The sequence below is a fragment of the Salmo salar genome, chromosome ssa20 (genome assembly GCF_905237065.1).
Source record: "Salmo salar chromosome ssa20, Ssal_v3.1, whole genome shotgun sequence".
In the NCBI taxonomy this organism is placed as follows: Eukaryota; Metazoa; Chordata; class Actinopteri; order Salmoniformes; family Salmonidae; genus Salmo; species Salmo salar.
Window position 1 is genome coordinate 82,026,375 of NC_059461.1, and position 26,325 is coordinate 82,052,699.

Consider the following 26,325-nt stretch of genomic DNA (forward strand, 5'->3'; position numbering starts at 1 on the left):
GTTTATACTCGCATACTATTGTTTGTACAGATGAACGTGGTACTTTCAGGCATTTGGAAATTGCTCCCAAGGATTTCTTTCTGAGGTATTGGCTGATTTCTTTTGATTTTTCCATGATGTCAAGGAAAAAAGCGCTGAGTTTGAAGGTAGGCCTTGAAATACATCCACAGGTACACCTCCAATTGACTCAAATTTTGTCAATTAGCCTATCAGAAGCTTATAAAGCCATGACATCATTTTCTGGAATTTTCCAAGCTGTTTAAAGGCACAGTCAGCAGTCACATGTAAACTTCTGACCCACTGGAATTGTGATACAGTGAATTGTAAGTGAAATAATCTGTAATAGTTTGTAAAATTACTTGTGTCATGCACAAAGTAGATGTCCTAACTGACTTGCCAAAACTATAGTTTGTTAACAGGAAATTTGTGGAGTGGTTGAAACACTTTTGTAATCACTAGCTTGGATGCTACTCAAATCAAACAGGTCTCTGCATATAAATATTTAGGGGTATGGTTAGATGATAGGCTTTCTTTTAAAAAACATGTTACTGAATTGGGAAAAAAGCTCAAATTCAAGATAGGGTTCCTTTCCAGAAACAGGGCTTGTCTGTCCTCCGTAAATAGAAAACAAACTGTGCAGGCTACTTTTATGTCCGTTTTAGATGATGGTGATATTATCTATATGCATCGGCAAACACATTAAAACCACTGGATGCTATTTACCATTGTGCACTCAGGTTTATCACAGGTGATAGTTACAAAACTCATCACTGTATCCTATATCAACATGTGGGTTGGGCCTCTCTATCTGTGAGGCGAGAGCAACATGCTCTCTTGTTTATTTATAAAGCGCTTCTTTTAAAACTACCTCCATATATATCATCATTAAATCTCCACTAGATATACTCATTTTAAAAGCAGATCACAGATGTGGATTACATTAGAGACTCCTGCGGTCTCCACAGAGTTGGGTAGGACTGCCTTTAGTTCCTTTGCACCTTATTTATGGAACAAACTGCAGATCCAACTTCAGTTAGACACTCTGGTGTCCCTTGCCCATTTTAAAAATGTTATGGAGGATCAATATGATGTTGTCTGTGATTGTTTCTGTTGAATTGTGTCTTTGTTTTGTATGTTTGAAATGTTCTTGTCTGTATGCCTACAACTGTACATGTCAACATGTTTACACAGGGCACAGCCGTAACAGAGATCCAGGTCTCAGTCTGTTTTCCCTGTTAAAATAAAGATGAAAAAAACAAGGTTTAATGACTCCAACCTAAGTGTATGTACATTTCTGACTTCAACTGTATGTTTTCTACCTTGCCGTTGTGTTTAACGGTGAGAGAGATGTGAGTGTGGGTTCTAGCAGCACTCATGCCATGTTCACTGTGTTTGACAGACAGCAACAGGTTGAAACTCCCTCCAAATCGCCCGACACACACACACACACACACACACACACACACACACACACTTTGCAGGGAATGTAATTTCTGTGGTATCCATGAAAGTACTAATGCCGTTTTCTTCCCCCTCCCTCCTTCTCTCCCCTTCCCTCTAACTCCTCCCTCCTTCTCTCCCCTTCCCTCTAACTCCTCCCTCCTTCTCTCCCCTTCCCTCTAACTCCTCCCTCCTTCTCTCCCCTTCCCTCTACCCCTCCCTCCTTCTCTCCCCTTCCCTCTCCCCTCCTCCTTCTCTCTCATTTTAATATCATTCCGCTGATAAAAATATCTTTATGTTCACATCTGAATCATCTTAAATACATTTATCATCCATCATTCGTCATATCCCATCTTCATCCTTATGTCGTCACCATCTGTTCATCATCTTTATAGTAAATCCATCACAAATATTATCATCATTTATATCACATTCCATCTAATAAATCATCGCATATAATTTATGCCATCGCATCATCATTTATATCACTTCATCTGCATCATAATAAAAATATCGTAAATAAATGCCATCTATTTCCATCATCTATACATACACATGTATTTATAATATATGTCATATCGTTTATTACATCATCATTTATGTCACGATATACGATAAAGAAATATGACTTATGTGGTACCATCTGAAATCATCATCATCTTCTCGCACTATCTGAGCTCATCATCATCATATCATTACCATCTGGAAACTAATCATCATTATGTTATCCATCATCGTTATCATTATCTGAAATCATAAAATATGTAATTATCTGTAATAATCATATTTTATGTAATATCACTCGAAAATCAAATCATTTTATATCAGTATCATCGATCATTACATCATGTCCATTACATTATCGCCATCAATAAATATATGTCTTATGTCATTTCTCGTGCCTCTGATCATACATCATTTATGTATGCATAAATCCAATCATCATCGTCATGTAAAATCTGAAATAAATAAATCATTTTATCATCTCAAATGTCATCATCAGTTATCGGCGTCATCTAGAGAAGTAAATATCATCATATCACATTCATCTGAAATCATCGTCAATTAATATGCATTTAAATCTGAATAAGTACATCATTTATAGTCACTATCTGAAATAAATAAATGTTTATGTGCGTGCCATCTCAATAAATAAATGGGTATATGCATTCCATCTGAATCATCATCATTAGCATTCTATCCGATAAATAAATAATATGTTTATATGCTACCATCTGAAACCATCATCATTTATATAACATTCGAAATCATCATCATTTATTATCATCATACATTCATCTGAAAATCATCATTATATCAAATCCATCTGAAATAAATATATAATGTTGTCATTTAATCTGATAATTCTTCATATGTATATCTGTTAATCAATTATATATATATCCATTTATCTGAAATCATCATCATCTTGTCATTCCATCACGCGCATCATTATCGTAAACCATCGATTAATATATCATTTAATGTACATTTACCATCTGAATAAATACATCGTTATCGTCGTATTAAATCTGAATAAATAAATGCATCGTTTAACATGTCACGATTAATGTGATCATCATCTGCATGTACATTCCATCTAAATAAATCATCGACTTATGCCGTTTAAATCTGAAATCGTCGCATCATTTATTCATTATCTTTCATCATCATTATGTCGCATTCATCATCATCATTTATATCATTTCATCTGTCAAATATCCATGTATATTAGTACCGTCGCGAATCATCGTCATTATGTCGCGTTCATCGTCATAAATCATCAATATACCATCTGATCATCATCATATATGCATTAGTATGTCAATACATCGATTATGTCATTATCAAATCTATCATTCATTTATATCGTTTTAATCGCGTCATCATAATTCATAATCCAATCATCTGATAATAAATATATCATATCATCCTTCCCTCGATAAATTCCATAACAATCTCTTCCCTTCCTCTAACTCCTCCCTCCTTCTCTCCCCTTCCCTCTAACTCCTCCTCCTTCTCTCCTTCCCTCTAACTCCTCCCTCCTTCTCTCCCCTTCCCTCTCCCCTCCCTCCTTCTCTCCCCTTCCCTCTAACTCCTCCCTCTCTTCTCTCCCCTTCCCTCTAACTCCTCCCTCTCTTCTCTCCCCTTCCCTCTATTCTCCCTCTAGTTTCCAGAAGCATGTCCACACCTATAGGGTCCTACCAGATGAAGAGGGGTTCTTGGCAGTCCAGGTACCACTATACACTGCCCTCCATACATACATGCACACAACAGTGGGTGTTTTTCTATGCATACCTAACACTATGGATGTAACTGTTAGTATGTACATCAAGATCTGTGGAAGGCAGGCACTGTATATGTGTTTTGTCATTTCACATGTATTTTTACTAGTGTGTGTGTCTGGATCAGTAGCAACTGGCAGGCTCTGGTGCTTGTGTTGGCTCTGTGCACACACACACACACACACACACACACACACACACACACACACACACACACACACACACACACACACCGGTCTCTTTGTGCTCTGTGTCCAGCTGCTGGGGGAGTCACCAATCCCCCCCTTCCCCTGCAACACACATACACATACACACTGAAATACTGTAATACCTAACCCTAAGTACACCCCACTAATCCCCATTCCACTAGCCCTCCTCTCCTGGTCCCATGCCTGGAATCCACACCGATAGCTTTCACAAATCACTTGATTTACCCAGTGCTTCAGTGAAATGAAACGTCACTCAAACGGAGTGAATGTGGCTGCCAGGTTCCCCACCCGTTCACAGTTGAGGGCCTCTTGGTATTATAGCTTCCCTTACGCCACTGTAAGCCAGCAGCATACCACCCTGCATCCCACTGCTGGCTTTCCTCTGAAGCTGAGCAGGGTTGGTCCTGGTCAGTCCCTGGACGGGAGACCAGATGCTGCTGGAAGTGGTGTTGGAGGGCCAGTAGGAGGAACCCTTTCCTCTGGTCTACTCTCCCCCCCATGCCCCAGGGCAGTGATTGGGGACATTGCCCTGTGTAGGTGCTGTCTTTAGAGTAGGGGTCTTAACCCCGGTGTCCTGGCTAAATTCGCAATCTGGCCCTCACTCCATCACGGCCACCTAATAATCTCCAGTTTACAATTGGCTCATTCATGTCCTCTCCCCTGTAACTATTCCTCAGGTCGTTGCTGTACATGAGAACGTGTGCTCAGTTAACTTACCTTGTAAAATAAGGGTTAAATAAAATAAAAAAAATAAAAAAACTCCAACCACAAATATCAATGAACAGAAAGTGATTGTGCCCACTCTCAGACACTCTGAGCTACCCCACCAAGACCTATATACTACCTACCTATCTATGTTCTGCCTGCCTGTCTATGTTCTGCCTGCCTGCCTGTACACTTGCCTGCCTGTCTGTATACTGCCTGCCTGTACCTATATGCTGCCTGCCCGTCTGTATGCCGCCTGCCTGCCTGATCTGTCTGTATGCTGCCTGCCTGTCAGTATGCTGCTGCCTATCTTTTTCTGCCTGCCTGTCACTGCACTCTCTGCAATCTGCCTGTGCCTCCTTCGCTCGTCTGTCTTGGTACTTATGCTGCCTGCCTGCCTGATCCTCTGCCTGCCGTCTAGCCGCCTGCCTGACGCTGCGCTGCTGTGCTGCTGCTCCTGCCCCCGCCGTGCGTGCCTTCTGGTTGCTGCCTGCTACACCTGCATCTGTGCCTGCCTGTCCCGCCTGCCACCTGCCTAATTGCCGCTGTCTGTTTGCCCTGCCTGTATGCTGCCTGTGCTGCCTGCCTGCCTGTGTGCTGCCTGCCGCCTCTGCCGCGCCTGCCTGCCTGCCTGCTGCGCTGCCGTCTGATGCTGCCTGCCTGCCTGTGTGCTGCCGCTGTCATGTGTCTGCCTGCCCTGCTCCTGTCTTGTGCTGCCTGCCTTGTCTGTGTGCTGCCCCATGCCTGCCTGTGCGCTACTGCCTGCCTGTCTATGCTGCCTGCCCTGTGCGCCTGCGTGCCTGTTGCATGCTGCTCGCTGCACTGTCTTGTGCGTGCCACTGTCCGCTGCCTGCCGGTTGTGCTGCCTGCCTGTGTGTCTGCTTATGCTTGCCTTCGCGTCTGTTGCTGCCTTGCCTGTGCTGCCTCTGTCCGTGCTGCCTGCCTGCTCGCCTGTAACTTCGCCTGCCTACAATATTGAACACTCAATGCCTGCCTCTGTTGTCTGCCTGCCTGTATGTGTATACTGCCTGCGCAATCTGTATGCTGCCTGCTTCTGTGCGCTGCCTGCCTGCCTGTATGCTGCCTGCTTCAATCTGTTCTGTATTTGTGCTGCCTGCCTTCTGTCGGTCCCATGCTGCCACCTGCCTGCCTGCCTGCTATGCTGCCTGCCTGCCTGCCCGTGTGCTGCCTGTGCTGTCCTGCCTGCCTGTTTACGCTGCCTGCCTGGTACTGCTGCCCCTGCCTGTCATATGTGCTGCCCCGGTTGCTGCCTGCCTGTCTGTCGATCTTGCTGCCTGCCTGCCTGCCTGCCTGCATGCTAGCTGCGCGTCTTGTGTGCTGCCTGCCTGTCCAAATATACTGCTGCGCGCTGCCGTTGTCTGCGTGCCTCGGTCTGTGCTGCGGCGTTGCTCGCTTGCCTCGCTGTGCTGCTCGCTGACGCTGCCTGCCTGTCGTTGCTGCCTGCCTGCGCCTGCCTGCCTGGCTGCCTGCCTGTCTTGCTGCCTGCCTGTCTGCTGCTGCCTGCCTTCTTTGTCTGCCTTCGCCTGCCTGCCTGTCTGCCATCTGCCTGCCTGTATGCTGCTGCCTGCCTGCCTGTCTGTATGCTGCACTGCCTGTCTGTACGTACTGCCTGCCTGTCTGTAGCACTGCCTGCCTTGTTATCTTCTTGTATCTGCCTGCCTGTCCCTCTTCTGCATGCCTGAATCTGCCTGCTGACTGCGCTGCTGGTACTGCCTGCCTGCATCTGCGTGCTGCCTTGCCTGCCATCCGTGTGCTGCCTGCCTCTAGTGCTTTGGCTTGCCGCCCTGCCTGCGCTGCTTAGCAATATGTGTGCTGCTTCTGCTACATCCGCCTGCCTGCGGGTGTGCTGCCTGCCTGTCTATGTGCTGCCTGCCTGCTCTTATGCTGCTGCTGCCTGTCGTGTGTGCGCTACTGTCTGTGTGGCACCATGACTGCCTGCCTGTGTGCAACTGCCTGCCTGTCTGTGTGCCGCGCCGCACTGCCATCTGTGCTGCCTGCCTGCCTGTGTGCTGCCTGCCTGTCTGTTATGCTGCCTGCCCTGCCTGTTGCCGCCTGCACTGTCTGTGTAATGCTGCCTGCCTGTCGGCATGCTGCCTGCCTGTCCTTCATATCTGCCTGCCTGTCTATTTAGCCCTGCCTGCGCTTTCCTATATGCTGCCTGCACGTTTATCCCCACCTCGTATATACAGCTGCCACCGCAATCGGTGTACTACCTGCCTGTCTGTATGCTGCCTACCTGCACCAATCTATCTGCACTGCCTGCCTGTTCTGTTGCACGCCTGCACACCTGCCTGCCTGTGCCACTGCCTGCCACTATCTGTATGCTGCCTGCCAATCTGTCACTGCTGCCTGCCTGTCTATGTGCTGCCTGCCTCCGGGTGTCTGGTCTGTCTGCCGCGCCGTGGTAACATAACCGCGCCTGGCCTGGCTGTCATGTGCTGCCTGCCTGGTTTACTGCTGCCGCCCACATTTTCGCCGCATAGCACCGTCTGTGTTCTGCATTGCACTGCCTGCCCTCATGCTGCCTGCGCACGATCCTTCATATACTGCCTGCTCATGTGCTGCACTGTTCCTGCTAACTGTATGCTGCCTGCCTGTCACATACTGCCTGCCTGCCTGTGTGCTGCCTGCCTGTCTAGTGTGCTGCCTGCCTGCCATGTGCTCTACTGCCTGCCTGTCTGTGCTGCCTGTATTACTGCCTGCCTGCCCCGCTGTGTGCTGCCTGCCTGTCTTATGCTGCCTGCCTGCCATGTTGTATGCTGCCTGCCTGTATCTGTGTGCCTTGCCTGCCTGGCTTTCTGCCTGCGCTCTGTGTGCCGCTTCCTGCTCAGTGCCACTGCCTGCCTGTCTTATGCTGCCTGCCTGTCATGTGCTGCCTGCTGTCACAATATTGCTACCTGCCTGCCTATCTTGTGCTGCCTGCCTGTCACATACTGCCTGCCTGTCTTGTGCTGCCTGCCGTCATTGTACTGCCTGCATGGCTTATGCTGCCTGCCTGTCGCGGCATGACTGCCTCATGCTGTGTCTGTATGCTGCCTACTGTCTCGTCATGCTGGCTGTTATGCTGCCTGCCAGATGCTGCACCGCCTGTCTGTTGCTTTGTGTTCTGCTTGCCTGCCTGTAGGGCTGCCTATCTATATGCTGCCTGCCTGTCTGAGTGCTGCCTGCCTGTCAGTGTAGACTGCTGGCTGTCTGCGTGCTGCCTGCCTGTCTGTATGCGCTGCACTGCTGTCTGTGTACGCCTTTTGCCTGCTACTCCTTATCAACTAGCAGCGCCATGTCTGTAAGCTGCTGGCCTGCCTGCGCAGCTGCACTGCCCGCACTCTGTGTGCATGCCTGCCTGTCTGCCTGCACTGCCTGTTACCTAATCTGTGTGCTGCTATGCCTAGTCTGTATGCTGCTGCCAAGTCTGTATGCTGCCTGCCACTGCCTGTATGCTGCCTGCACATAGTCTGTGTGCTTAAAGTGCCTGCTCGCCTGTGCTGTTCTGTGTGCTGCCTGCCTTGCCTGTTCTGCCAGCCTAAGATCTGTGCCGTGCCTGCCTAACGCACTGCCAGTATACAGCACACGCACTGTCCTGTGTGCACTGCCCTGCGCAACTGCCTGGCTGCCTGCCTGCAATCGCGGTGTAACGCGCAGGCGCTGCGCTGGTATACGCGCGCAATCTTCTGCATGCTGCCTTGTCTTTAATGCCATGCACTTGTGCTCGCTCTGCCTGTGCTGCGCCTTGTCTATGCTGCCCGACGGCTGTTTGCTGCCCCTGTCGCTGCTTGCCTGGTGCTCAACGCCTGCCTGTGCTGCTTGCGCCTGCGCACATTACACGCCGCCGCTGTTCTGCGTTTATACCTGCCATAACGCTAATGTGCTGCCTCCGCCTGTAATACCAGCCGCCTCTGCCTGGCCTGTAGAGCATAACTGCACTGCGCATGGCTAGCGCACGCACCAGTGTGTGTACTTTACATTGAATACGCTGCCTGCCTTATCGCTGGCTGCGTCGTTGTGCGTGCTCTGTAAACTGCCTGCCTGTGTGCTGCCTGTATCATGTGCTGACGTGCCTGTCGGTTCTTACTGCTGGCATCATCCGCCTGCCTTACACGCCTGCCTGTCTGCCATACTGCCTGCCTGCCCTATATACTGCCTGCGTGTCTATGTCCTGCACACCTGCACCTCGCTCTGTGCTGCTGCTGCCCTGATCTACGTCGTGTGCTGCCTGCCTGTCTGTGTGCTGCCTGCCTTGTGGCTGTGCTGCCTGCCTGTCTGGTTCTGCCTGCCTGCCTGTTATGCTGCCTGCCTGCCTATATTGACTGCGCCTGCCTGATACTCCTGCCTGCCCGTCGATTGTCTGCCTACCTAGTCCGTATGCTGCCTGACCTGCGCAATCTGCTATGCGCTGCCTGCTGGTCACTACGTTCCGCCGCAACAAACCCTGTATGCTGCCTGCCTGCCTACTGTCCTTTCCTATATATCCTGCCTTATATTCCTTCATGCTGCCTGCCTTTTGCCTGCCTGCCTATCGCACCTGCAACAGCCTTATCCTGGCACGCTGCCTGCCTGTGTGCTGCCTGCGCCCCCCCCGTCTGCTTCTGCTGCCTGCCTGCGCCGTCATGTGCCGCCTGCCTGTCTGTGTTACTGCAATAATCTGTGTTCTTCTTTATATTACCTGCCTGTATGCTGCCTGCTTCTGCCTGTGGCTGCCTGCGCAATCACCCTGCCTGACGCGCCTGCCTGCCTTCTGTGCTGTACCTGCCTGCCTCTGTGCTGCCTGCCTCTGTATAATTGCTGCTTATGCTGCCTGCCTGCCTGTGCTTGCTGCCTGCCTGCCTGTGTGCCCTTGCCTGCCTGTCTGTATGCTGCCTGCCCGTCTTGTGCTGCCTGCCTGCCTGTATACGCCCGCCGCGCTGTCTATGCTGCCCGCCGCGCTCCGTGTACCGCTCTTGCTGCGCTCCTGATCACCGGCCCTGTGCGTCTTCCTTCTTAACCTCCCGCCAACGTAACCTGTCCCTCTGTGCCTGCCTCTGTGTGCTGCCTGCCTGCCACTATATCGTATGCTGCCTGCCTGCCTGTATGCTCCCGCCTATCTGTGAATTTACTGCTCTCTATCTATATGCTACCTACCTGCCTGTAGTGCTGCCGCTGCTGTCTGTGTGCTGCCTGCCTGTCTGTATAGCCTGCCTGCCTGGTCGTATGTGCCGCCTGCCTGTCACAATGCTGCGCTGCCTGCCTGTCCGTGTTCTGCCTGCCTGCCTGTCATGCTGCCTGCCTGTCTGTGCTGCCTGCCTGTCTGTGGCTGCACTGCCTGCCTGTCTGCGGAGTCTGCTGCCTGCCTCGTGTGTACTGCTTTACACTGCCTGTATATGCTGCCCTGCCTGTCGTGCTGCCTGCGCCGTCTGTTCTGCCTGCCTGTCTGTGTTCTGCCTGCCTGCCTTGTGTGCTGCCTGCCTGCCTGCTGCCTGCCTGTGCTGCCTGCCTGTCTGGCGCTGCCTACCTGTCTGTGCTGCTGCCTGCCCATCTTGTGCTATACCTGCTCTTCCTATCTGTTGTAATGCTGCCTGCCTGTCTATACTGCCTCCTGCCTGCCTGTCTGTATGCTATACTACCTGCCTGTCTTATACTACTACCTTCTTATGCTGCCTGCCTGTCTATTCCCCGCCTGCTGTCTCCCTGCCTGTTTCTGCGCCTGCCTGTCGCTCATCTTGTGACTGCTGCGCCTGTCTGTTGTACTGCCTGCTACGCCTGTCCTGTGTACTGCCTGCCTGCCTGTCTATACTGCTGCACTGCCTGCCTGTCGGAGTGCCTGCCTTCGATTATGCTGCTGCCTGTCGTAAATATCTGTGTGCTGCCACCGCCTGCCTGTCTGACATGTACTGCCTGCCTGTCTATGTTGCTGCCTGCACTGCCTATATGCTGCCTGCCTGCCTGCCGCCTTGCTGCCTGCCTGCCTGTGTGCTGCTCTGCCTCGCTTTATGCTGCCTGCCCTGTACCTCATCTGTGCCTGCGGCATGCTGCACCATAATGCGGCCTGTGCCTGCGTGCTGCCTGCCCCGTCTGGATCACTGCTGTCTGTGTTGCCTGCCTGCCTGTATGCTGCCTGCCTGCCTGTTCTGCTGCCTGTCTGTCTGCCTGTCTGCCTGCACTGCACTGCCTGTCTGTTGCCATGCCTGCCTGTGCTGGCTGCCTGTCCCTGCTCTGCTTGCCTGCCTGCCTGTATACTGCCTGCCTGTCTGCTGCCTGCTGCCTTTTTTATCTGGACATGCTGCCTGCCTGTATGCCTGCTGCCTGCCTGTACTGCCTGCCCGTCTATATACTGCCTGCCTGTCTGTGCACTTGCTGCTTTCCGCCTATAATACTGTGCATCACACGCCCTCTGCACTGCCTGCCACCTGCCTTTATGCTGCCTGCCTGCATATCTGGCTGTAATGCACCGCCCCCCATGGCTGCCTGCCTGTCTGTGTGCTGCCTGCCTGTCTTGTGCGCCTGCCTGCCTGTCTGTGATACTGCCTCCTGTCTGTGTGCTGCCTGCCTTGTGTATCCTCCTGCCTCATCTATACCCTGCCCCTGCCTGTGTACTGCCTGCCGACCTGTCTATGCTAACACTGCCTGTCTATGTGCTGCCTGCACTCTACCTATAGACTGCCTGCCTGTCCATTATGCTGCCTGCCTGTCCGCCCATTGCTGCCTTCCTGCTGTGTGCTTGCACTGCCTGTCTGTGACAGCACTATATATGTGCCTTCCTCTCGGCACTGCCTGCCTGCCGCTGTTGCGCTGCCTGCCTTGTGCTGCCTGCCCTGTCTGTGTGCTGCCTGCCTCGCCTGTGTCTGCGCCTGCTATCTGTCTGTGCTCAACACCCGCCGCTATAACCGCCCGAAATCGTCTTGTATGCTGCGCGCTACCTATCTATATGCTACCTACCTATCATATGCTACCTGGTGCTGCGCCTTCACAATCTGTTACGCCTTGCCTATCTTCGCGTAACTACTGCGCGTCGATTGTGCTGCCATAACCTGCCTCCGCCTATCTATATGCACTGCTGCTTCGCCTGTCTGTGTACCGCCTGCCTACCAATCTATATACAACCTACCTATCTGTACTGCCTGCCTGTACAACATGCTACCTTGCACATATCTGTCCACGCTGCCTGCCCTATACACGCTGCCTATCTGTAATATCAGCTACCTGCACTATCTATATGCTGCCTGCCTGCCTTGTCTGTAGTGCTGCCTGCTTGCCTGTCTGTGACACTGCCGCCTGTCGGTGTACTGCCTGCTGCTCTAGTGTACAGCCTGCCTGCTATATGCTGCCTGCCTGTGTGCGCTGCCACGTGCTGCCTGCGCAGTCGGTGTGCTGCCTGCCTGCCTCGTTTGCTGCCTGCCTGCCTGTGTGCTGCACTGCCCTCTGTGTGCTGCCTGCCTGCCTGTGTGCACCATATAACACCAATGCCTGCCATGCTGCCTGCCTACACTGTATGCTGCCTGCCTGTGTTCTGTGCTTTGCTCATATACTGTATGCTGCCCGCCAATCTGTAGCGACTTGCCTGTAATGCTAACCTGCCTATCTGTTATCTTGCCTGCCTGCTGCCTAGATACCCACCCGTCTATACTGCCTGCCTGCCGTATACTACCTACATCTATCTGTGGTGCTGCCTGCCTGCCTGTCTATAACGCTGCCATACACCATCTGTGGCATCTTAACATACCACCAATCTATGTACAACGCCGCCTTGTCCATGTGCTGCCTGCGCTATCACGCGGCACACCTTTGCGCCGCCTTCCATAGCAATCATGTGCTGCCTGCATACGCCCTCTTTGTCCATTGCTGCCTGCCCCTAGTCATGCTGTCCTGCCTGCCTGTCTCGCGGTGTGCCTGCCTGCCTGTCTGTGCGTTGCCTGCCTGTCTGGCAATGCTGCCTGCCTATCTGTATGCACTGCCTGCCTGCCTATACTGCTCTGCTGCATTCATGTGCTGCCTCCTGCCTGTCTCGTACTGCACTGCCTGTCTATATGCTGCCTGCCTACCTATCTGTGATTATCTGCCTGCCTGCCTATACTGCCTGCCATAATCTGTGTGCCGCACTCTGCCTGTCTGGTCTGTGTGCTGCCTGCCTGCTCCTGTATGCACTGCCTGCCTGTCTGTATAACGCCTGCCTGTCTGTGCGGCCTGCCTGCCTGATCTGTATGCTGCCATGCCTGTCCAGCCATTGCTGCCCGCCTGTCTGTGTTGCCGCCTGCTACAATGTGCTGCACCTGCCTGTTGCGTGTGCTGCCTGCCACCGCCTGTGTTGCCTGCCTGCCCATCTGTGCTGCTGCCAGCCCTGCCTGTCTGTGTGCCTGCTGCTGCTAACCGCTGCCTGTCTGTGTACTGCTGCCTTACTGTTGCTGCCTGCTTCTGGGCTACTGCCTGCCTGTCTGTATGCTGCCGCCTGCCTATGTACTGCCTGCCTGCCTGTCTGTATGCTGCCTGCCTGTCTGTGGTAGCTGCCTGCCCTCTGGCCATGCTGCCTGCTCGCAACCTTGTACTGCTGCCTGCGATCTGTATGCCTGCCTGCCTGTCTGTATTTACATGCCTGCCTGTGTTATGCCCTGCCTGCCTGTATGCTGCCTGCCTGTCTGTCTGCACCTACTATACTGCCTTGCCTGCCGCCTGTAATAACTGTCGCCGTCCCAATGCTGCCTGCCTGCCTTACATGCCTGCCTGTGCAACAGCTCTGCCTGCCCGTCTGTTGTGCTGCCCGCCTGTCTGTGTGCTGCTTCTGCCTGTCTTTGTTCTGCGTGCTGCGCGCACCTCTGGCGCTAGTCAGCACATCTGTCGCTGTGCTGCCTGCGCGCTCCGCGCCGCGCGCGCGTCGTATCGCGCTGCCTGCCTGCCGCCAGTCTGAGTTCTGCCTGCCTGCGCGCCGCTGGCTGTTGCTGCCCAACTGTCGGCCTGTATGCTGCCTGCTGTCTAGCAGTACTGCCTGCTGCACCGTCTGTGCTGCCTGCCACTGTCTGTCTGCACTGCGCAACATACCTGCCTGTAATATGCTGCCTGCCTGTCTGTGTGCTGCATAACACTGCCTGGCTGTCCTGCCTGCCTGTCGGTGTGCCTGCCTGCCTACCTGTATGCACTGCCTGCCTGTCTGTGTGCTGCCTGCCTGTCGATTGTGCTGCCTGCACTGCCCGTATGCTGCCTGCCTGCCTGCCCGCACCTTATGCTGCCTACCTAGCATAACACCTGTATGCTGCCTGCCTGCCTGTAATGCTGCGCGCGCATGTGCCCGCTGCGTCTGTGCCGCCTGCCATCCTGTAATGCTGCCTGCCAACTACCTGGCGTGTACTGCACCTCTATCCATATGCTGCCTGCCTATCTGTTTCTGCCTGCCTGCCCTGTATTCTGCTCATGCGCTGTCTGTTGCGCCTGCCGCTCGATTTGTGCTGCCTGCTTTCTGTCAGTGTGTGCTGCTACTGCCTGTACTGCTGGTACGCGCCCAGCTGCCGCGCGTCCTGTGCCTTAACTGCCTGCGCTATCCTATGCTGCCGCCTGCCTGGCTGCCTTTGCTGCCTGCCTTCTGCCTTGTGCTGCCTGCCTGCGCTGTCTGTGTTAACGCATAACGCAATCGCGCCAGCCAATGGCGCCAACGCGCCGCGCAATTCGCCAGCAAAATTGCTGGCGCGCGCGCGCGCGCCGCCAACGCGCGCGGTAACGCGACCGCGCAATCGCGGCCAGTAACGCGCGCGCAATGCAGCGGCTAACGCTGCGCGCCCGCGCGTGTGCTGCCTGCCTGTCTGCCAGGCTGCCGCGCTGCCATATGCAATCTTATCTGTTGTGCGCACCGAATGCGGTTCGCCAACGCCTTGCCAATCTTGGCTGATTTCTTGCACGCGGCGCGCCCTTGCCGCATAACGCCAGCATAATGACGCGCGCGCGCGCAATCTGCGTCGCCGCCTGCGCAAATCACGCTATTGCGCCACTTCGCACCGTGAACGCGCCATAGCACTGCGCCGCGCAAATCTTGTGTGTGCTGCTGCCTGCCTGGGTATCGCACTGCCTTGCAATCACGTACTTTCGCCTGCCTTGCCTGCTACGCCTGTAGTGCTTGCCTGCCCGTCTTGTATGCTGCCATACGCCTCCTGTCTGTGCTGCCTCGCCTGCCTGTCTGTAGTTCCAGCCTCGCCTGCCTGTATGCTGCCTGCCTGTCCAACGTTCTGCCTGCCTGTCTGCGTGTGCTGCAGCCGCCTGTCTGCGCCAGGTGCTGCCTGCCTGCCTTGATCTGCCTGCGCTGCCTGCGCGCCTGCGTCGGCTGCCTGCCGTCTATCTCGGCTGCCTGTCCTGGGCGTAGTGCTGCTGCGCTGGCGTGCATGCTGCCTGCCTGTCTGTGTTACTGCCTGCGCATCTGTGTGCGTTGCGTGGGTGTCCCGTATGCTGCCTGCCTGCGCAGTCCGTGTTGCTCGCGCTGCCTGTCGTGTACTGCGCTCGCCTGTCCGTAAGTGCTGCCCGCGCTGTCTGATAATACTGCCTTTGCCTGTCTCTTGTGTGCTGCCGCGCCATCGCGCGTGCTGCCTGCCGCACGGCTTGCTGCCCGCCTGCCGCGCTGCGCATACGTGCCTGCCTTCTGTAGTGCCTGCCTTCGCAGCCATATGCTGCCTGCCCGCACTCCGGTTGTGCTGCCTGCCTGTCGGTGTACCGCCTGCCTGTCTGTATGCTGCCTGCCTGCCCGCCTGAATCTGTAACGCTGCCTGCCTGCCTGTATGGCTGCTGCCTCTCACCCGTGTGCTGCCTGCCTGTCGGTGTGCTGCCTGCCTGTCGGCCCATGCCTGCCTGCCTGTCTGGCATGGTGGCTGCCTGCCTGTCTGGTTGTGCTGCCTGCCTGTCTGCATACTGCCTGCCTATACCACACTGTGTTCTGCCTGCCTGCTACTGTATGCTGCCTGCCTGCCTGTGTCCTGCCTGCCTGCCTGTATGCTGCTGCCTGCCGGCTTCGCTGCCTGCCTGTCTGTGGCATGCCTGCCTGCTCTATCTGTTATGCTGCCTGCCTGCCTGTTTCTGTATACTGCCTTATACCACCTGCCTGCCTATCTTTGTAGCTGCCTGCCTGCCTGTCATCGGTTCTGCCTGCCTGCCTGTTTATGCTGCCTGCCTGTCGTGTCTGCCTGCCCACTTGTCTGGCCCATACAGCTGCCTGCCTGTCTACTGTGCGCTGCCTGCCTGTCTATGTAGCTTTCGCGCAGTCTGCGTGCCTGCCTGCCTGCCTGCGTGCCTGCCTGCCACTGGGTTATGCTGCCTGCCTTCTGTATGCCTGCCTGTCGCGATATTGCTGGCTGCCTGTCTATATAGTGCGCCCTGCCAGTTATATGCCTTACAATCTTATATACTGCCTGCGCCGCCCGTCTGTGTACTGCCTGCCTGTCCGACACTGCCTGCGCTCTATGTGCTGCCTGCCTGTCTGTATACTGCTGCTACTGCCTGCCTGTCGGTGCTTCTGCTGCCTGCTGCCACGTGGTGCCTGCCTGCCCTGTGTGGCATGTCCTGGCTGCCTGTCTGTACTGCCTGCCTGTCTGTTGTGCTGCCTGCGCACCTGGTTACTGCCTGCCTGCCTGTCAGTCTGCCTGCCTGTATGCTGTTCTTATACACTGCCTGTGAGCTGCTATGCTGCCCACTACCATATGCTGTATGTTATGTGCCTTAGCACTGTATTACTCGCCTGCCCGCATCACTATGTGCGCACTGCCTGCACGCTGTCATGTGGCTCCTGCCTGCCTGTCTGTCTATGCTGCCTGTGTCTGTTTGCTGCCTGCCCGGTGTGCTGCCCAATGCGGCCTGCCTGTCTGATCTGTATGCTGCCTGCCTGCCTGAATGTTGCCTGCCTTTGTCTGCTGTCTGCGTGCCTCATAACACTGTCTGCCTGGCTGCTGTCCCCTGTACTGCCTGCTGTATGCCGCTGCCTGCCTGCCTGTCTCATGTGCTGCCCCACTGCCTGTCTCTTTGCACTGCCTGCGCATCTGTATGCTGCCGCCTGTTTGTGCTGCCTGCCTGTCTGTCTGCATGCTGCCTGTCTGTATGCCACTGCCTGTCCGTGTACTGCCTTGCACTGGCTTTTGTCTATGTACACTTGCCTGTCTGTGTGCTGCCTGCCTGTCTGTGCAACATACTGCCTGCCTGTCAGTTGTGCCATGCTGCCTGCCTGTCTGTGTGCTGCCTGCCTGTCTGTGTTGTGCACTGCCTGCCTGTGTGTATGCTGCCTGCCTGTCCTGGTTCTGCCTGCCTGCCTGTCTTGTGCCTGCCTGCCTGTATACGGCCTGCGCTGTCTGTTATGCTGCCTGCCTGCCTGTCTGAGAAATATGCTGCCTGCCGTCTGTCTGTAGCCTGCCTGCCTGTGCTCATCTGTGTGCACTGCCTGCCTCAATCTGTATGCTACCTCTGTTGTGCTGCCTGCCACTATGCCTGTGCTGCACTGCGTGCCTGCCTTCGTGTGCTTGTCTGCCTGCCTGCGTTGACCGCTGTGTCTATCTGATGCTGCCTGCCTGTCTGGAATACTGCCTGCCTTCTGTCTGCTACTGCCTGCCTATCGTTGTGCTCCTGCCTGCCTGCCTGTACTGCCTGCCTGTCACTGTGCTGTGATGCACACTGTCGTACATCAGTGGCTGCCGTATGCTGCACTGCCTGTCATGTGCTGCACACGCCTCGTCTGCTGCCTGCCAATCTGTATGTACCTTTGCCTGCCTACTTGTTCTAGCCATGCTGCCTGCTACTTGTTACTGCCTGCCTGCCTTCTGCCTGCCTGCCTTATGCCCTGCTCTGCCTGCCGCCTGTCTGATACTGCCCTGCCTGCATCTTATATGCTGCCTGCCTGTCTGTGTAAGACACTATCGTTGCTGCTTCCGTTCTGGCACTTGTACGCTGCTGTGTGTATGCTGCCCGCCTGTCTTCTTACTGTTAGATACCTGCCGTGCGCTGCCTGTTGAAAATACGCTGCACCTGGCACTGCTGCCTGCCTGGCCATGCTGCCCTGCCTGTCTGTGCTGCCTGGCTGCCTGTCTGTGTGCTGCCTGCGCTGGCCCTGCTGCCTGCCTGCCTGTCATGGTGTCTGCCTGCCTGTCTGTGTTCTGCCTGTCGTGCGCGCCACCATATTCTGCCTGTCACATACACCTGCTGCCTGTCACCTGTAGTGCCTGCCGTTTGCATGTCTGTAGCTCTGCCTCCTGTGTCATATGCCAGCAGCTGCACTGCCTGCCTGTGCTGCCATGCCTGTCATGTGCTGCTTACTGCCTGCTAATCATGTGTCTGCAACACCTGTTGCCTGCCTGCCTGCCCAACTGCATTCTCTGCCGCCTCCTGTCCTGCCTGCCTCGCGTCGCCACGCTGCCTGCCTGTCTGGTATGTTCCTGCTACATCATTATACCTGTCCTGCACTGCCTGCGTGCTGCTGCCTGCCTGTGTGCTGCCTCTGCGCTGTGTACCTACCTCGCACTGCCTATCTGCCTCGTGCCTGCGCATCGTAATACGATTGTGCCTGCCGTTGCGTGCGCTTGTGTCTGTGCTGCCCCCTCGTGTGCTGCTTGCCGCGCTGCGGGCTGTCTCTATGTTAAACGCTGCCTTTGTCGGCCCGTAGTTATAAATCTGTGTGCTGCCCTGCTCTGTGTGCTGCCTGCCTGTCTGGCATCTGCTGCCGCCTGCCTGTCTGTGTCCTGCCTGCCTGTGCTGTCCTGCCTGCCTGCTGCCTGCCTGTCATTCTGGTTGCCTGCACCTGTCTGCATAATGCTGCCGCCTGCCTGTCACATGTACTGCCCTGTATGCTGCCTGCCTGCCTGTCTGATAGCCACTGCACACCTGCCTATGCCTGTCATATGCTGACTGCCTGCCTGTCTGTTATGCTGCCTGCCTGCTGGCGTTGCACTGCTCTGTAGCCACCTGCCTATCTGTGTTCACTGCCTGCTCTATCGTGTGCTGCCTTTTCTGCCTGTCTTGTACTGCCCTGCCTGTCTGTGTTCTGCTGGCATACTGCTCGCGCTGTATGCTGCGGACTGCACTGTGTACGCCTGCTGTAAGCTGCTGCTTTTCTGGCCATGCTGCCTGCCTGTCGTACCCCGTTGCTGGCTGCCTGCCTGTCTTGCGTCGCTGCCTGCGCAGTCTGTGTGCTGCCTGCACTCTGTCACATGTGCTGCCTGCCTGTTATTTTGCTGCCTGCCTGCTGCGCAATCTGTCTTGTGCCACTGCCATCCTGCCTGTTGCTGCCCACCTGTCTGTCTGTATGCTGCCTGCCTGCCTGTATACTGCCAGCCATGTCTGTCGCATGTGCTGCCTGCCTGTCTGTCTGCCTGCTGCCTGCCTGCCTGTCCATGCTGCCCGCCTGCCTGTCTGTGTTAACATATGCTGCTGCTTGCCTGTCTTATGCTGCCTCGCCTGCCTGTATGCCTGCCTGCCTGTCTATGAGCCTGCCACTTATAATATATGCCTGCCTGTCTGTGTATGCTGCCTGCCTGTCTACCATGCTGCCTGCTTCAGTATGCTGCCTGCTCTGTCTCTGTGCACTGCCTGCCTTCTGTGTACTGCCTGCCTGTCGTTGTGTTCTGCTGTCACCCGCTTTGCCCTGCCTCGCTCTGGCCTGTCTGCCTGCAATGCGCTGGCTGCCTGTCTGTGCTGCCTCCTGCCTATGCTGCTGCCTTCCTGTCATGTATGCACTGCCTGCCTGTCCGTGCTGCCTGCCTGCCTTGGCATGCCTGCCTGCCTGTCATGCTGCTCTCTGCTGTGCTGCCTGTCTGTCCGCACCTGCTGCCTGCCTACTGCTGTGCTGCCTGCTGTCTGGTGCTGCCTGCCTCGCCTGTCTGTGTGCTGCCTGCCACTCGGGTTTGCCCTGCACATGGCTGTGTGCCTGTCATGTGCCTGCACTGCCTGTCACGTATGCTGCCTGCCTGCCGGTGTCTGCACTCTTTCTGCCACTGCCTGCCTGCCTGTGGTGCTGCCCGCCTGTCTAGCCATGCTGCCTGTCCTGCCTGCTGCCTCGCGCATAACAACGCGCCAATGTGTCTGCTCCCGCGCGCCGCCGCATGCTGCCCGCGCCATCTTGTGCTGCCTGCCTGTCTGTATGCTGCCTCTTTCGCAATCGCTGCTTACCATCTGCTGTTGTGCTGCCCCGCCTGTCTTGCTGCCTGCCTCTCACGTGTGCTGCCTGCCTGTCGTGTGTGCTGCCTGCCCAGTGCTGCCTGTCGGGGCCTGCCTGTCAGTGCTCTCTTGGCTATGCACTCTGCCTGCCTGTCCACACCAGCATCGTCATGCTGCCTGCCTATCTGGCTGTGCTGCCTGTCATATGCCGTGTGTGTGCCTTGCTGCCCTGCGCATGTCATGTGCTGCCTGCCTGCCTGGCCCTGTCTGTGGCCTTTGCTGCACTGCCTGCCTGTGCTGCCAGTGCCTTCCTGCCTGTCTATGCAACTGTTTGCCATGCTGCCTGCGCTCACCGGGTTTTGTGTTTAACTGCCTGCCTGCCTGTCTGCCATGCTGCCTGCCTGGCCGCGGAACTCTTGCCTGTCTATCTGCCTGCCTGCTTATCTATGTAGTGCGAATTGTGTTCTGCCTGTGTATAATTGGCACTGCCTGCTGCCTGCCTGTATGCTGCCTGCCTGCCTGTCTGTGTGCCTGCCTGTCTGTATGCCGACTGCCTGCCTGTACATCTGTGTGCTGCCTGCCTGCCTATCTTGTGCTGCTTACTGCCTGCCTGTAGTGCTGTGCACCAGCCTGCCTGTTACCTGCACTCCTGCCTGCAAGGCCATACTGCCTGCCTGTCTGTGCTCTGCTGCCAGTCTGTGTGCTGCCTGCTCTGTGTGCTGCCTGCACCTGCCTGTCCCATATGTGCGCCTGCCTGCCTGTAGCTGTATGCACTGCCTGCCTGTCTGTGTGTTCTGCCTGCCTGCCTGGCCGCTGCCTGCCTGCCATGTCTGCCTGCCTGCCTGTCATCTGCATGCTATCATGGCCTGCCGCAGTGCTGCCTGCCTGCCCTTTATGCCTGCCTGCCTGTCTCTGTAGTGCTGCCTGCCTGCCTGTCTGTGTACTGCCGCCTGCCTGTCCCTGCTTGCTGCCTGCCTGCCTGTCTGTGTGCTGCCTGCCTGTCTGTTATTCTGCCTGCCAGTCTGCTGCCTGCCAGTCATGTACTGCCTGCCTGCCTGTCTGTGTGGCTGCCTGCCTGGGTCTGTATGCACTGCCTGCCTGTCTATGTTCTGCCTGCCTGCCTGTGCTGCTGCCCTGCCTGCCTGTAGCCACTGCCTGCCTGCCTGTCTGTCATGTGCTGCCTGCCTGCCTTGCTGCCTGGCTGCCTGTCTGTCTGTTGCTGCTATCTTTGCTGCCTGCCTGGGGAGTGGGTGTACTGCCTGCCTATGTATACTGGCTAGTGCTGCCTGCTTCTGCCTGTATGCTGCCACAGCATACATGGGCTGACTTGCTGCCTGCACTGCTTGCTGCCTGCCTGCACTGTGCTGCTGCCTGCCTTGCTGCCGCCTGTATCTTATGCTGCACTGCCTCCTGTGCTGCCTGTTGTGCTGCCTGCCTGCTGACGTGCTGCCTGCCTGTTCTATACTGTGCTGCTATCTGTCCCTTATGCTGCCCTGCCTGTCTATCGCTGCCTGCACATCTGTATGCTGCCTGCCTGCCTGTATGCTGCCTGCCTGTCGGTTCTGCCTGCCTGCTATATCCGATTGTGCTGCCTGCCTATCACATGTCGTGCTGCCTGCTATGCCGCAATCTGTGTGCATCGAGCTCCTTGTATGCTGCTTCTCCGCTCGGTATGCTGCTGCCTGCAATCTTCGGTGTGCTGCCTGCGTCAATGTGTCCTGCAATCTGTCTTTTGCTGCCTCTCGCCTGCGCCTGCTGTTAAACTGCATGTGCTGCCTGCCTGCCGGCCTGCCTCTATGTGCCTGCCTGCCTGCATCTTGTATGCTGCCTGCCTGTGTAACCTGGCCCAGTGCTGCCTGCCTGCCTCCATCTGTGTGCTGCCTGCCTGCTTGCCTGCCTGTCTGTGTACTGCCTGCCTGCCTGCTGTCGCTGCGCCTGTCTACCATGGCTGCCTGCCTGCCTGCATCTTATGCTGCCTGCCTGTCTGTGCTGGCCTGCCTGCCTGCCTCTGTAGCCACTGCCTGCCTGCCTATCTATATACTGCCTGCCTGCCTATCTGTATGCTGCCTGCCTACTATCTGTATTCTGCCTGCGGTCTATATGCTGCCTGCCAGTCACGTGGCTGGCTGCCAGTCTGTATGCTGCCTGTCTGTAATGCTGCACCTGTCATGTTGTGGGGCTGCCTGCTGTCATTGTGCTGCTGCCTGTCTGTACTACTGCCTGCCTGCCTGTCTATATACTGCTCCTGCGGTTCTGCCATCTGTGTGCTGGCCTGCCTTATTCTGCCTGCTGCCTGTCTATGTGCTGCCTGCCTGTCACGTATGAGCCTGCCTGCTATCTGTCACCTGCCTATGCACTGCCTGCCCCATCTTATGCTGCCTGCACACTCTGTGTTCTGCCTGCCTGCCTGTGTATTACTGCCTGCCTGTCTGCTGCCTGCCATTGTTGCTTTTTGCTGCCTGCCTTCTATATGCTGCCTTTTCCGTGTTCACCTGTCTGTGCTCTGCCTGCCTGTCTACCTGCCTGCGCTGCCTGCCTTGCCTCTGTTTGTGTTCCGCCCCTGTGCCTGCCTGTCTATGTGCTGCCTGCCTGTGCCTGTGTGCACAGCCTTGCCAGTCTGGCCATGCTGCCCATAATCTTCTGTGTGCCTGCCTGCCTGCCCAATCACATTGCTGCCTGCCTGGCCTATGCTGCTTGCCGTGTAGTGATTGCGGTCTGCCTAGCCTGTCTGTATGCTGTCCTGCCCTGTGCTGCCTGCCTGTCTGTGTGCACTGCCTGCCTGCCTGTTACTCTGCGTGCTGCTGCCTGTCCGTAGTGCTGCCTGCCTGTCCGGTGTGCTGCCTGCCTGCTGTCTGTGTAATGCACTGCCTGCTGCCTGTGCCTGCCTCTATATGCTGCCTAGGCCTGCCCCTGCTGCGCTGTCTGCTTGCGCCTGCCTGTCTGTATGTGCTGCCTGCCTGCCTTCTGTGTGCTGCCTGCCTGCCTGTCTGTATGCTGCCTGCCTGTGGTGCTTATGCTGTTGCCTGTCGATTTTGTGCTGCCTGTCACTATACACTGCCTGTCTGTATACTGCCTGCCTGTCGGTGTACTGCCTGCCTTAATCTGTTGTGCTGCCTGCCTACCTGTGCTGCCTGCCTGCCTGTGTATGCTGCCTGCCTGTCAGCTGTATGCTGCCTGCCTGCCTGTGTATGCTGCCTGCCTGTCTCTGTACATGCTGCCTGCCTGTCTGGTATAGCCACTGCCTGCCTGTCTGTGTTCTGCCCCTGCTGCCTGTCCTGCCCTGCCTGCCTGTCTGCTATCTGCCTGTCAGCCTGCTGCCGCCTGCCACAATCTTCGCGTGCCTGCTAGCCTGTGTGCTGCCTCTGTCTGGGTTGTGCCTGCTGCATCGGTTGTGCTGCCTGCTCTTCTTTGCACTCACTTGTGGCCCATTGCCTGTCTGTGTGACTGCCTGCAGTCTGTGGCTGCCTGTCTGTGTGCTGCCTGCCTGTCTGCATGTTCTGCACTGCACATGCCGGTATGTCACTGCCTGCACATGCCTGGCGTGCCTGCCTGTCTATAGGCTGACAGTCCTGCCTGTCTGTATGCTGCTCTGACCTGTCTGTGTGCTGCTCTGCCTACGCTCTGTCAGTGCTGCCTGCCTGCCTGTCTGTGTGCCCCGCCTGCCTGTTGTCTCTCTGTTTATATGCCTGCCTGCCTTCATGCCGCACCTGCCTGCGCTGCCTGCCTGTTGTCTGCCTGCCTGTGCTGCTGCTGCCTGTCTGCTGCCTGCCTGTGTGCTGCCTGCCTCTGTTGCTGCCTGGCTGCGGCCTGCTGCTGCCTGTCTGTTGCCTTGTGCTGCTACAACTGCCTGTATGCACTGCCTGCCTGCCCACAATCTTGTATACTGCCTGCCTGTCTAGCGTGCTGCCTGCCTGCTGCTGTCTGCCTGCCTGCCTGCACTGTATGCGATTGTCTGCCTGCCTGTCCCATGTGCTGCCTGCCTGCCTGTCTGTGCTGCCTGCCTGTCCTGATGGCCTGCCCCAGTCTATGTATGCTGCCTGCCTGTCCTATGTCCTGCTGCTGCCTGTCTGCTCTGCCTGTTCTGTTGCCGCCCGCACATATGCTGCCTGCCTGCCCATCTGCCGCGTACTGCCTGCCTGTCTATATGCATGCTGCCTGCCTGCCTGTCTATGGATGTACTGCCTGCCTTCCTGTCTGTGCTGCCTGCCTGCCTGTATGCTGCCTGCCTGGCCTGTCTATGTTTTCACTGCACTGCCTGTCTAATATACTGCCTGCCTATCAGTGCTGCCTGCCTGTCATATACTGCTTGTCTGCGTGTTCTGCCTGCTATATCTGTATGCCTGCCTGCCTTACTGCCGCAATCTGTCAATGCTTGCCTGCCTGTCATAACATATGCTGCCTGCCTGTCTCGGCTGCTGCCTGCGCTGTACATGCCGATGCATGCTGCCTGCTGCCGGTGTGCTGCACTGCCTGTATCTGCTGCTGCCTCTTTACTGCTGCTGCGCTGCCTGCGCCATAATCTGTTATGCTGCCTTGCCTAGTCTGTGCTGCCTGCTCTGTCTTGCTGCTGCTGCCTGCGCCTGTCTGTGTGCTGCCTGCCTCAATCTGTCGTGCTGCCTGCTGTTTACCTGCCGCCTGCCTGTCTTTTGTGCTGCCTGCCACTGTCGGGCTGTATGCTATTATTCCTGCTGTGCTGCTACTGCGCATCCGTGTGCTGCCTGCCTGCCTGTCTTAATGGCTGCCTGCCTGTCTGTTGGCTGCCTTCCATGTCTGTGCTGCCTGCCTGTCTGTAATGCTGCCTGCCTGTCTGCCTATGCTGCCTGCCTGCCGTTAATCTGTGCTGCCTGCCTGTGCTGGCTGCTGCTGCACCACTTGTCACCGCGCTACTGCCTGCCCATCTGTATACTGCCTGCTATCTGTATTGCTGCCTGCCTATCACTGCAATGTGCTGCCTGCCTGCCTGTTGTTCTTATATGCCTGTGTGCTGCTGCCTGCCTGTGCCTGCTTACTGCGCATGTACTGCCTTATATAATCTATGTGCTGTAACACTGCTGCTGCAATCTGTGTGCCTGCCTGCCTGTTTCATGTACCCTTGCTAACATAACGCAATCTGTGTTATGCTGCCTGCCTGCCCGCAATCTGTGATGCTGCCTGCCTGCCTGTCTGTTGCCTGCCTGCCTGTATGCCTTGTTCTTTGCCTGCCTGTGTTCTTTATCGCTCCTGCCTGTCTTGTGGTGCTGCCTGCATCTGTTGTGCTCGCGCTAGCCCTGTCTGCTAATAATCTGTCTGCCGCCTCTGTGCCGTCTTGTGTTCTTGTGCTACGCCTCCTTTCGCGCGCTGCGCCCATCGTCTGCTTGCACGTCTGGCTGGTGGTGCGAATTCTGTGTACCAGCTGCCTATGCTGCCTGCCTGTCTGTCGGCTGCTGCCTGTCGTAACGCCTCCTTCTATGTCTTCCACAATATACTATAGATCCCTATGTGCTGCCTGGCTGCTTGTGTGCTAACTGCCTTAATCTGTGTGTCTGCCTGCCTCTGGCGTGTCTGCCTGCCTGCTCTGCACTGTTACTGCCTTTTCGCCTGTCTGCATGTGCCTGCCTGCCTGTCTGTGCTGCCTGCCTGCCTGTTCAATTGCTGCCTGCCTGCCTGTTCTGGCCTGCCTGCCACATGCCTGCCTGCCTGCTTCTGTGCGCTGTCCGCGTCCTGCCTGCCTGTCTGTGTGCTGCCTGACGCTGTCTTTTGTGCACTGCCTGCCTGTCACTGACATGCTGCCTGCCTGTCTGCCATGGCTGCCTGCACTGCGCATCTGTATGCAACTGCCTGCCTGTCTGTATATTCATAACCTGTCACTGGCTGCCTGGCTAATCTGTGCTGCCTCACTTTAATCTGGTGCTGCCTGCCTGTGTGTGCTGCATAACGCAATCTTGGCCCATCTGCCTGCCTGTCTGTGCTGCCTGCCTGCCTGTCTTTGTGCTGCCTGCCTGTTCTATATGCTGGCCTGCCTGCCTGTCTGTGTACTGCCTGCCTGTCAGTTGTGCTGCCTGCCTGTCTTATGTGCACTGCCTGCCTGTCTATATGCACCTGTTTGTATGCCTTCAACACCATCGTGTGCTGCCTGCTGTCTGTCATCTGTCTGCTAAGCTGCTGTCATATGCTGCCTGCCTGTCTCGTGCCCTGCCTGCCTGCCTGTCTATGTGCTGCCTAAACCAACATCTGCTGCTGTCTGTGTGCTGTGCCACCTGTCTGTATTCTGCCTGTCTGTATACTGCCTGTCTGCCTGCCTGCCTATGTGCTGCCTGCCGCCTGTATCTATGCTGCCTGCCTATCTGCTGCCACTTGCTCACTGCCTGTTATATGCCTGCCCCTCTGCCTGCCCTGTCTATATCTGTATGCCTGCCTGTCACGTACTGCCTGCCCCAATCATATGTTGCTGCCTTCTGCATCTGGCTGTACTGCTTGCCGTCTGCAGCACGCGTCTCTATGGCTGACTGCCAATGCCAGTCTGGTACTGCCTGCCTGTCTGTCTGCCCCTGCTGCCCTAATCTCTGTGCTCCTGCCTGTCTATGTCTGCCTGCCTGTCGTGTATGCTGCCTGCT

General features: G+C 55.8%; 1 protein-coding gene across 1 annotated transcript in view; it reads left to right on the forward strand.

Moving 5' to 3' along the window:
• LOC106581340 (phosphatidylinositol 3,4,5-trisphosphate 5-phosphatase 2A) overlaps positions 1-26,325 on the forward strand; it is a 115,121-nt gene that overhangs the window by 25,379 nt on the left and 63,417 nt on the right. The window contains exon 2 of the mRNA XM_045704004.1: positions 3,611-3,674. Within this exon, the coding sequence (XP_045559960.1) occupies positions 3,611-3,674 (64 nt within the window). The remainder of the gene's footprint in view (positions 1-3,610; positions 3,675-26,325) is intronic.